General features: G+C 31.9%; 1 protein-coding gene across 1 annotated transcript in view; it reads right to left on the reverse strand.

Annotated features, from left to right (window-relative positions):
- Nucleotides 1-11,523, reverse strand: part of LOC132730469 (small G protein signaling modulator 3 homolog) — a 35,293-nt gene extending 23,770 nt beyond the window's left edge. The window contains exons 1-7 of the mRNA XM_060716393.1: nucleotides 11,364-11,523; nucleotides 6,256-6,434; nucleotides 5,710-5,776; nucleotides 4,664-4,794; nucleotides 2,385-2,579; nucleotides 1,529-1,663; nucleotides 616-732 (exon numbers count right to left, since the gene is read on the reverse strand). Coding sequence (XP_060572376.1) covers nucleotides 616-732; nucleotides 1,529-1,663; nucleotides 2,385-2,579; nucleotides 4,664-4,794; nucleotides 5,710-5,776; nucleotides 6,256-6,434; nucleotides 11,364-11,430 — 891 coding nt within the window. The 5' untranslated portion in view covers nucleotides 11,431-11,523. The remainder of the gene's footprint in view (nucleotides 1-615; nucleotides 733-1,528; nucleotides 1,664-2,384; nucleotides 2,580-4,663; nucleotides 4,795-5,709; nucleotides 5,777-6,255; nucleotides 6,435-11,363) is intronic.
- Between the last annotated feature and the right edge of the window lie 956 nt (nucleotides 11,524-12,479).

Here is a 12,479-nt window from a genome sequence, read left to right on the forward strand (position 1 = left end):
TTTATTTCACAATAATACAATAATCATTATCAACATACAGACTTCAGACCAGAAATCTGATATGTTTGTATTGCAATAAAACTTTACTGGAGCTGTTATTTGTATATAAAATTGATTAATCCATAAAAACCATAAATATCAGTGCCCCATGAAAACCATAAATATCAGTGCCCCATGAATCTATGAATTTTACAATACTTCTTTCCTATTGCTTTATCTAGTATCAACTTTTGGAGGCCTTAAAGGGTCAAAAGCCATTTTCTAGCTTTACTGGAAGAGAAAGATTCCTAAATAACCTTCAAATATTATTTTAGACACAGATTCAAACTTGGTTAGACCCAATTACCTTCTGTACAAGAGTAGAATATCTTTCTACCCTGACAGAATCAACTTCCCTACCCTGACAGAATCAACTTCACTACCGTGACAGAATCAACTTCCCTAACAGAAATAAAATCCTGTGAGAGTCAATTGAGGCTTGAGGAGTATACAGGTATACTTCTGTTGGTTTAACATTCATTCTTTTATTTGATGTTTACTTGACAAAGATACTGGCTATATTTTATATATTATTATGTACGTTAAGTATATCGCAGTAAGCATTAAAATACAAACCTGAATACCAAGTAATGTACTAGAATAGTATGAAGCAGGTAAAAGGTCCTCTATTATGGCACACATCATCCAGAACGTATCTTCTTCTTCCATGAATAACAATAATGATGCAGCAATCTGGTAGAATACAAACAATATATTGTCACTTAAAACCAGGGAATATTTACACTTTTAATATTTTGCTTCATGTTAAAATTGTTCACTGTAAGATCAAATATCTTATATAAACACGCAAAATAAATATTTTAACAATATACATCAAGTCTTCACATAACAGGTGCAAAAACAATTTTAAATTTAAAGACTCTATTTACTAACAATTGGAAAACAGAAATTAGTTTAGAAAATTTTAATTGTTCATTTGTAGTAAAAACTTCAGCCTATACTGTTTTTGCAATAAATTAAAAAAACAAAAAAACAACAACAACAACCCCCCCCCCCCCCCAAAAAAAAAAAAAAAAAACAAAAAAAAACAACTAATTTTGAAAGAGACTAGAAACCAAACATTAAAGGGACTCCACTGAGGTTTTTTGACATGATGGGATTGAAATTTTTTTCCAGATAAATGAACCATTTGAAGTAGGTTTAGACCACTAATCTTTGTGCAAAATTTCAGATCATTCACGCACTTCGTTTTTCCAGAATAATTATTCAAATTGTAAAAAATGACATAAAATGAAAGATGTTTTAACGCTTTTCACTCAAAACGGGCTAAGAAAAGCATAAAAATACTATTTTCAATTTATTTCAAAGTATATTTCTTAACTATCTTTGCATATATTTCTGTTTAAAGTGCCCCCAGCTCATGTATGTAAGAAATTCAAATGTTATGTTTTTAGGCTTTTAAACCTCAGTGGAGTCCCTTTAATGAGAACAGCAAGACAAGATTTAGTTAAGTATAACTATAACATACCACTCCTGTACCCTGACAGTATCCAATATCTGGAAATAACCATGCAAGACCACGTAGAATCCTCCTTAATCTTGGTATACCAGTACTATGTATATTACAGTAACATGCATTACTTGGCATTGTACGTAACAAATCCTGTAAAACAAGAAATATACAATCAAATATGCAAACCTAAGGTGGTAATTTCAATATATAAATTTTGAAACAGATAAACCAATGGTTGAATGTGTATGTACATCTTTCTACCCTGACAGAATCAACTTCCCTAACAAGAATAAAAACCTGTGAGAGTAAATAGAGGTTGAGGAGTATACAGGAAGACTTCTGTTGGTTTAGCATTAACAGGTACTGGCTAAATTTGATATATTCATTATGTATGTTAAATATATCTCAGTAAGCATTAAAATACATAAGATTACACACAATCTAATTTTCCATTAGGAGAAAAACATTCCTCTTACTAGGTTCTAAATACAAACTCACTATCAATACTTGTTAACCATCTTACAGTTTTATAACCTTAAACTTTTGAAAAATTGTAAGATAAAACATCTTAAAACACTAGATTTATTTTCACAAATTCACAATTCTCATTCTAGTTATCACCTAAAACTTACTAGCAGATTAATGGCTATTAGCTAATGTGAAACTGAGTAACTTATGTCACCTTCTTTGGTGATTCTTCACTATCATGGTTTCATTATTTACACTAACATTAACAGGTTATACTGCACAAAAATATCTTCAGGATATAAATCATGTTTCAAACAACAACAACAAAGGAACACATTATCATCTGTTACATCAAATAATTTTGACAACTGTTATGTTTATGGTATCAAGATTACACTGTTACCTTTTCAATTTGTTTTGAGGTCATAAGGTGATCATTAGAGCTAGCTTTGACAATATCCTTGTATGTAAGGTCAGATTTCTTCTTTTTATCAAGAGCACCAGACAGCCTGATCCACATCTGAGGTCTAAGGGAATGAGGGATACCTGCCCTTACCATCTGACGTAGCTTTTCTGTTCGTTGAAAACGACTGTCAACCTGTAATACATTACAGACATGTATTTCAGTCAAGCATCTACAGTATGGTATTTACTATATAATGATATTTACCAGAAGAAACCTGTTATAACAGATGTAATACAATGGAATGTCAATGTTATTATATGTCAACTAAACAGCTTTTGACAAAATAAATAATCATCAAAAAGTAAAAACACAGAGGTCCTTCAAATAATATACTGTATATGTGGATATTTTTGCGTCACAAAAATTTTGCGAATGTCAAAAAGTGGAATTTTTGCGTGCAGAAATATTTGCGAAAATATGATTTCTTACTTATGATTTAAATTTGTGATACCTTTTATTAAGCAGGTACATGTTTAGAAAATGTCGTTATTGTAATCCTTCTATTCAGTAATTAAACACCTTTATAATTTATATAATTTTTTGAAATATACAATATATCAATTTGCAAAAATCACAAATATTTCCACTATACAATAATTTTATTATTAACCACTTATACAGTAATTGTCAAATGATAAAATAATGTTTTAACAATAAGATAAGCTGTAGAAAACTAACTTGGTTATTTACTGTTTTTATAACTATAATTATTCATAAACTTTATATTGTGTCTGACATTATATAAAATCTTAAGACATATTTTTTATTTTACATTTGTATAAAAATTGTACAATATTATATTCACTCGCAACTAAAAGAAATAATAAGAGCTGTCAGTAGAATGGCATGCACAACAATTTTTAGGTGCTTGAGAGTAAAACAAGTGTCTTGATATTGTAAGAATCAACAATGGGGAACATTTCATACATGACAAAATTTGACATTGTCATATAATCATAATCCTTAAGACATGTGTGAAGCTTCAAGTGAATACCTTCAGTAATTGTGAAAATTAGACTTCAACATAACACTTGAACCAGGAATTTTGTGTATGTTCACAAAGGGCCAAAATTCAGTCACAATCCATGCTAGCTTTATTGGCTTTTAAAAGTGACTTCTCATTTGTATCACAAACACTAAAAGTTTCAAATAAATAAAATTAGTAGTTTTGTAGTTCAATGTTGCATGCTAAACTTAAATCAGGAATTTAGTACTTCAGTCACAATCCATAGGTCTTTGGTAGTGACTTCTAATGATAATTCTGAAGACGGTTGTAAAGTTTCAAGTGAATACCTTCAATAGACAATACCTCCAATAGGTATAATGAAATAAGATGTTGCACAGGATTACCTTAAGGAAGTGCTATTATTATGCCAGGGTGAGAAAAGCAATGCACTAGTCTTTTAAGAGTTGAGCTTAAAAAAACAAGAGCTGTGGATAGGAGAGCATGCTTGACTTTTCTCAGTGCTTGATAGTAAAATAAGAGCCTTGATAATGTAAGAATTAACATAGAGGAAAATTTCATTTAATGTACATGACATAGCTCTACATGACATAGCTATGAGTCTTGGATATGCCAAAGAATTTTGTTAAGTTCACAAAGGGCCTTATCTGATAATTTCAATCAAAATCCATGCCAGAGTTAACAATCTTGAAAAGTGACCAGAATTTTAATTCAAAAAGGACGAATCAAGTTTCAAGTGAATTAAATCAGTATTTTCATGAAAGATTTATGTTGTAAGCAAACCTTCAATGAAGAATTTTCTAAATTTACAAAGAGCCATAATTCAGCCAAAGTCTGTGTCAAAGTTAAGGATTCTTGAATAGTGAACTCCAATTATGATATCAAAGCCTGTATTTAGTTTCATGTAAATTACCTTCAACAGTTTCAAAGTTCAAAGGATCATAATTCTGTCAAAATCCATGCTTGAGTTATGGGCCTTAAATAGTGACCTATTATGCTCTCAAATAAGTGAGTGAAGTTACAAGCAAATATTACAGTGGCTGATGAGATGCAAAACTTTAACAAAAGTGTTACACTGACGCCAACACCAGGGGTAGAAGGATAGCTCTACTATTCTTTGAATAGTCAAGCTAAAAAGTGCACTTAAACTGTCAAAAACTTGTAGCACAAAATTTAAGAAAATTTCTTTCTGGTGTAAACATTCATTTCAGTGAGACCAATATGAGCATAGTGTATAGTAAGAATGTGTAACCTTGTCCCATGTTAAATCCTCAACCTCCTCATTATGTGTAAACTCAAGATAGGCAATCCATTTTAACCTGTGCTGGGGGTCTTCAATAAATGGTGTGCTCAATAACTTACTAGAGTTCTCCTCTGGTCCATCTAAAATATTTAAAATATCACAGGCTCATTGTTATACAAAATTGTGATTTTAATACTTTATTGCTTTATACAAATATACAATTTTAGAACAGTTTGTGTTATTTAAAATAATTATCGATATGTTTCATTATTTGAAAAATGAATACATGTACAATGGAAGTATTAAAGCTGCATTTTCATTATTAAGAAATAGCTACATTTTGTTACTTAAATGTATTTCATAATCATATCAACTCCCATTCTTATTTTGGTGTCCAGACAACCTAAAATGAGTTTTATAAGCCTAAAACTCATTGTGGCAAAATTGGAAGTATAATTTCTATTTGCATGAGAAACTCCACTTATGGGCAATCCCTTTAAGTAGTAGTCCAAATTAACTTTTTTTTAAGTTCACTACTGTGATGTAGTGCATACACAAACTTATTACAGTCTTCATTTGCATGTTAAAATTTGTATTGTAACTGTTATGTTTTCTTTTTAAAATCATAATTGATTAACAATATGAGATTTACAACCAAACTATTAACAAGGCTAACAAACTGTAGAATGCTTGGTTTTTAAGCCGATAGAAAAATGTTTTTACATATTTATAAAATGCAGCTTAAAATTAGAAGAAAAAAATAGTCTAAGAAACCTAGGCATGCTTTCATTTGAGAGACAGCTTTAAATCTCAAAATGTTTTTTCTTTTGTTCATAAAAGCCAGTCTATTTTGGTATTTAATCCATTAGCTTAAGCATGTCTATATCTTACTACCATAACAACTGCTGAAAGGGATTTTATGTTCAAACAGTCTGATATATCTATTCACGATGTCCAGACAAGATTAAATCCTGAAAACAAGATTAAAGTATGAAATGCGAGTAATATAAAATGTCATTCAGAGTGGATGATTAATTTAATACAAATCAACAGACCTTCTTCCTCGACTTTAAACCCAAATTCATCATATCGATAATCTAACTGTCCATTGGAATCTTCTGGCTGAAATACAAAAATTATTTCATAATCAGTTACATTTAAGACATTTTTGGTGTATTCCCTCTCTTGACATTTTTATTTACAAAAATAATATTTGGCCATCAACACTTAAAAAGTCGTTCCTACCATACTACTAACCTTAAATCAATACCAATTGTTTGGTTGTTGTTTTCTGTGTAATATAAGGTAAGCCAAGCATTAGGTTTATAAATTATGAAAACAGCTGTCTCCCTATATCACTGGAGACATATCAAAGAAAATAATTAATCTAATGTCTATTATAGAAGAGGATGTGGACAATAAACTAAAGAAATTGCCAATGAATTAATTTTGTTAAGTATTGACATTTGTTTTCTCTGTAACATATAGACAAGTATCCTTTTTCAAAGCACTAAATGGGAGACTACTTTTCTGTTTTGTTACTAACTTAATAAATAAATGTTAACTGTCATGACATTTTTATGTAAAAAAAAATAACTCACTGGGTTTCCCAATTTAATCATTATATCCTGTGGCCACATTGATGGTGTGAGTGCCGAGAAAGGTCCTCCAGGAGTGGGGCTGAAGTCTGAACAGCCTTTGTATGGATGTGTTGCTGATACACTAACAGATTCTGTACATCCATCACCAATATCATCCTCATCTTCTGATAATGTCTCCACTGTAAATAAACATTCATCTTCTCAATTTCTGAATATTTGATGGCAAGTGTAAATAAAAACTTTCCAATGTCAAACTATTATATAAAGACATTTTACACATCCTCATTCCTGGCAGACTACCACATACATTTCGAAATCACTTACTTGAATTAACAATAGATGTTTCCAAAATCAAAGAAAAAAAGTTTGTTACACAAATTAAAACAGGAAATGTGATTATAATAGGTACATGTTTAGGCCTTTTATCAGTATTTTGTTAAGACAAAGAATCACTGAAAAGTCAGTGTAGGAGGTGCTACCCTCTTCGACATACATGTATTATTTTTTTCCCATTTTTTTAGGTTTGTTTACACAAATTCACATATTCTCCCTGAAATAGTGAACAGTTCTGGACTATGACAGATTTAAAGAATATCTATCTAAATAAAAGCATAACACTGAAAGAACAATTTTATTTTACTTTATTATCCTTTCATCTAAAACTCTACAGCTCATTAAACTTCCTGCATGGTCACTGCAGCAGACAAAAGGTGAGTGACTCGAAAGTCCAGTGTATAAACAGTTGCATTCTAGCTGTTTAACAGGCACAGGTGGCAAATTAATCTTATTAATAAAACAATTACCATAAAAAATGTTGACAAAATTTTGAGTTTGTGTATTTGGTTTCAAACCTTTATAATTTTAGAAATACTTTTAATCTATAAATCATTCATTAAATCATATGAAGTTAACCATAAACTGCAGTGGTTATACCAACACTCTGCATAGATCAATGATCAGTGCAAACATAATGATTTGTTACAGAACTTAAACCTGGGACCCTCTGAATACCCTTCTGCAGCTCTACTGACTGAGCTATCCTGCCACTTACACATATTCTCCCCTAAGAATGAACAGTTCTGAACCGTGACATACTCCCCCATTTTATTGAAATTTGTCCTAGAATTTCTCAGGGTTACAAAGCAATGTAAATTAAACTCTGAGCTATATACAGTCACAGTCCCAAAGTGCGATGAATTTCACAGGGTGAGAAAAATGTGCAGCGTGACCATGGCTCGAACCCAGGACCCTAAAATACCCTCTCTGTGGCTCTACCAACTAAGCTATCTGGCTTCTTACACATATTCTCCCCTAAATAGTGAACAGTTCTGAAAGCTCATTTAACTACCTTCATGGTCACCGCAGCAGACAAATGATGAGTAACTCAAAAGTCCAGCATACAAACAATAGCATTCTAGCTGTTTAACAGTCACAGGAGGTGTATTTAGGTTATTAATTAAACAATTGATTTTTAAAAATGTTGACATAATTTTGAGTTTGTGTTTTTGGTTTCAATATCTTTATAAATATAACAAATACTTTTAATCTACAAATCATCCATTTAAATTATGGCCTACAGTGCCTTGAGCATTGATTAAGTTAGACCTTAGCCATACTGATTTATATAAGTCAATCAAAGGCAGGGTCTGGCCGGTAAAATACATAAAATTTCATATACCTATCATTGAAATTTTCAGTGTCAGTTCTAATTGGGCCCTGCCATTTTCAATGTAATTCAATGATAACAGACGGGGTATTCCGTAACAGAACAAACACAACTTTTCGGATTAATAATAATTTTAGAGTGTTCAAAGTGAAAACGGAAGCTGTTCATGTATTGCAATACCAATACACCGATATAACGGATTGCTTACCTCACTGTATAAATCGTACGTAAAAAGGTCTGACATATGGTAGGTTTAACAGTTAATTAAAATACTTTGAAGTCCAAAGATGTGTTGAATTTTATACTGTGACGAAGCTAAGATCCAAAGCTTTCTATTGGTGTAATACATTTTAAAATCGGACATTTAATCACAACAAATTAGCGGTTTAAAAAATTGTTTTAGCATAAGCAATATCGATTTTACTCGAAGATAAGGGAAGCAAATCGTATTTTTTCACTCGATATAAAACGGTTATTTACGTAGATCATATTATTGAAAGTGTTTATGGGTGTATTGACACCTTTAAAACAGAAAAATTAACAATTTTTTTACCTGTTCATAGGCTTGCCTAATTTCATAATCATATTAGCGAATGTGGTATGCAACAACAAACATCATAACTTGCATATATTATCATTGTTAAAGTTATCAATTAAAAATTACATTATCATGCAGTTTCGAGAGAGTCAGTGTACCTGGTTCGAATCCGGGTCAGCTCGACCCTAAAACGTACTCAGCCCCCGAGTCAGCTTGGCCCTATTCCAACTCGGCACGGGTCAACTCGGCCCACTTTTTAATTATTAATATTTAGGTTTGTGTTATCACTTTTTATTGTTATTATTGTAATTATTTATACAACACAGATTGACAGTTTCAGAACTAGCAGCAGACAGGCTTTTCTTTTCAGTAGAATTGCGAGTAAAGATAACCAATTGCGTATCTCACTGTATTTCTGACTCGTGGTAGGTTTAACCGTAAATTTAAATACCTTCAGTGTCAAACAATGTGGTGAAATATATACTGAGAGGAAGCTTTTAATTGGTGTAACAAATTTCAAAATCAGACATTTAATCGCCCCAAACTAGCGATTTAAACACGGCTGAATTTGAATTCTTTTGCAAGCGAAGGGAAACAAGTCTTGCTTTTTCACTCAATATACCTCGGTTATTTACGTAGTTCGACGGAGAGAGTTTATAAATATAAGACAAATAAATAACATTTTTTTTTCTAAATATACTTTATTTCGGCAGAAGTACAATGTATAACTATATAAAAATAAGATATTCAGTCTATGCGAAAGACTTCTGAGTTTTACTGGACAGAGGGTCCTGTAAACTGAAAATTTTTACTGGACCAAACATGATTTTACTGGACCGAAAAAAAACCTGATTGGTATAGCATTTTGAGTCACTTGATAAGTGTCAGCAGTCAAAAAATTTGTGTACAAAAAGAAAATTATATTATCAACGAAGTGAAGTCATCTTTTTTCACCGCAATCAAAATGTTAACTTAAATATTGTTATACATGCATTCAATGGATTTTGCTATTTAAACTTTAATTCCATACAGACTACATACTACATGTAGCAAAATGAGAGGGTAAATTTCAGCATCAGTCTGGCATATGTATGTAAACAGAATTATATATATCGGTAATTTAGTGAAGTTGACAGATTTAATAATTGTTCAATGATTTTGGCACCTTCACAGTATAGTTTAATTTTTGTCAACATCTTGGACGATCTTTCATATCCCTAATTCGCTGCTAAACACCAGTTGAGCACACGTGTAATTTAGCATTACTCTAAGTCTGTGGATTAAAGACGTAAATTGTTCCAATTTAACACTGACACTTTCAACTGTGTAAACAAACTTATAACGGGTGACCTTTCACATCTGGGCAGCTTATGTAATTTACGCAGCCGCTTATTGACTTTTAATTGAACTAGTTGTCGGATATTTTTATCTTACGTTGTTACATAAAAGTTTGCATTATGAGAATGCATAACAGTTGACAAGCATTGCACGAGCTTACATTGTCAAATGACAACATTTTGAATTTAGTTAAATGATCGGCCTTTGCAAAATGTTGAATGTAAGGTTTTTATAAAACCTTAATTTTTTACTGGACCGTCGGGCCATCAATACATATATTTTTATCGGACCTTCTGATTTTTTACCGGTCAGGTCCGACGGTCTTTCGGAAAGACTGGATATTTCTTATTATTCATTTACCTTAACAACATGCAAAGCAAAGTTAATACGTTATATATATTTTTGTAAAGTGGGCCGAGTTGACCCGTGCCGAATTGGTATAGGGCCGTGTTGACTCTTTTCCCCTGGTTCTGCTAAAACTTATAAAACACTGGGTCATGGGGGTACACTTAACACGATTTCGAGACGTTTCGGCCCCAAGACGTATCGGCCCCAAACTACCAAAGACGTTTCGGCCCCGGACGTTTCGGCCCTTTACCAAATCGGCCCCAGAATAAGTACTGTATTTTAAACCGATATATAAAAGCATTTCAATAAAAAAATTAATCAATTTATATATATATATATATATATATATATATATATATATATATATATATATATATATATATATATATATATATATATATATATATATATATATATATATATATATATATACAGAACAGAACATAAACTTTATTTGAAAAAAATATAATACACAAACAAACAATTATTAACCATATATAGATAATATTTTATTTGAATGATTAAGAAGTAAGACACAAAACAATACCGCCAATTAGCATAAAGACTTTAAGTATAAAGAGTTAATTAGTTATACTTTGAAAAAATTACGTATAGTTTAATTAAGATCAAAAGATAATGTATTCTAAGTAAAAATTGTAAGTTACTTTCTTAATCCAGAAGTTTACGTGGTTTCTTTTATAGGTAAGTAACCGGCCTTTATTGTTTGTCATTAACGTATATCTAAATGGTTCAAGAGATCAAAAAATAATAAATAATTATTCAAAGAATTAAAGTGTCATTATTGTTTAATTGTAATTAAATTAATTGTTGTTAATCAATCAAGCAATACACTATAGTGGGGCCGAAACGTCTCGCGGAAAAGGGCCGAAACGTCCTGGGGCCGATTTTTCGAATGGGGCCGATATGGTTTGGGGCCGAAACGTCCTGTTTGCCTTAACACAATCTATCTTGATATATGGCCGGGCCAATAAAAAAAAACTGTTTCATAGACTTGCCATACAACTTATGGAAGTGATTTTTTTTATTACAAGTTGTTCTTTATTGAAAGTTTTAAATGTTACAAACTAATCTGTAAATCATCTTGACAAGTAGGAGAAATCAGCTTCCCATGCACCTCACTTCGGTACTTCAGCTTCTTCGTGATTTTTTACAAAATAAATCATTTTCAAGAAACAGTACCGAGATTCGGCCATTTACCTTTATTTACTTTTCCACTATATCCATCTGTAGCTCTGACACCGAATACTGTTTTTGCAAGTTCCATATTGAATGGGAATTGTTAATTTATTTCTGAAAATGCATTCTGTTTGCGTGGGCTGCGGCTGCTGTCAAACTGGCGGAAGAATAAACGATAAATAAAAACAACAACATAATTATAAAAATCATGAAGAAATGTTCTATAATTTGCAAAATGTTATAAATTTCAGAACATTATTAGATGGTTGACGACAATGCATTGTTTCTGAGTAAGTGGAAATGAATAAGAATTGGCTACATTTAGTAGAACTAATTTTATCGCGGATCAGAACAAGTACAAAGGCCAAGACTGGTCTCCTGCACTCTTCTGCAGAAAAGAGTGATATACATGTAGTAGGGAACCAGATATTTCTTCTCGGCCCTTTCCGTCAAAATCGAACCCAAACGAAGAAACACCGGCTCTTCCCGTATACTCACGGAGATCAGATTGTCGCAACCTTTCGGCCTTTTCCGTCATTGGAAGGAGTACTGATGATGAGCGAGATGTTCCAAATGAAGTAGACTGGTTCTTCATATAATTTAGAATGCGAAAAGTATTTACCGCCAACGATAAGAGGAAATAAGAACCCCTAAAGAAGGCACAAAACGGCAAAATTGAAAATGTCGCAGGCTCTGTTTGATTTAGCCTGTTCATGGACGGTACTGTGAAGTGCAAATCTATTATCCACGCCCCCTAGCACCGGCTTAAAAGCAGAATTCAACATTTAAACATGAAATGGTAATCATCCGCAGATGTGTTGATATGGCGGTCATCATGGAACCTTCAATTAATGTGACACTTCCGTGCCACTCCACAAAAAGCGGCATATCGCAGAAAGACAAAAGACAAAGTTAAAAAGTAGGCAACATATTCTAAGGGTGATACAACATTATTCAAGTAGGAATATTGGAACCACCAACTAGAAAATGCCAAAAAGTTAAAACTAAAACTACTAAGGATCGGAAATATATATAGTCTTTATAAAGCAAGATGCATGCTATTGTTATGAAATCTGTAAAAAGTAACAAATAGCTGATAAGACATACAGGTAACTTTTGACTGGTTGGCAAAAATAT

The sequence above is a fragment of the Ruditapes philippinarum genome, unplaced genomic scaffold, assembly GCF_026571515.1.
Source record: "Ruditapes philippinarum isolate M1 unplaced genomic scaffold, ASM2657151v2 ctg2922_1_1_1_1, whole genome shotgun sequence".
In the NCBI taxonomy this organism is placed as follows: domain Eukaryota; kingdom Metazoa; phylum Mollusca; class Bivalvia; order Venerida; family Veneridae; genus Ruditapes; species Ruditapes philippinarum.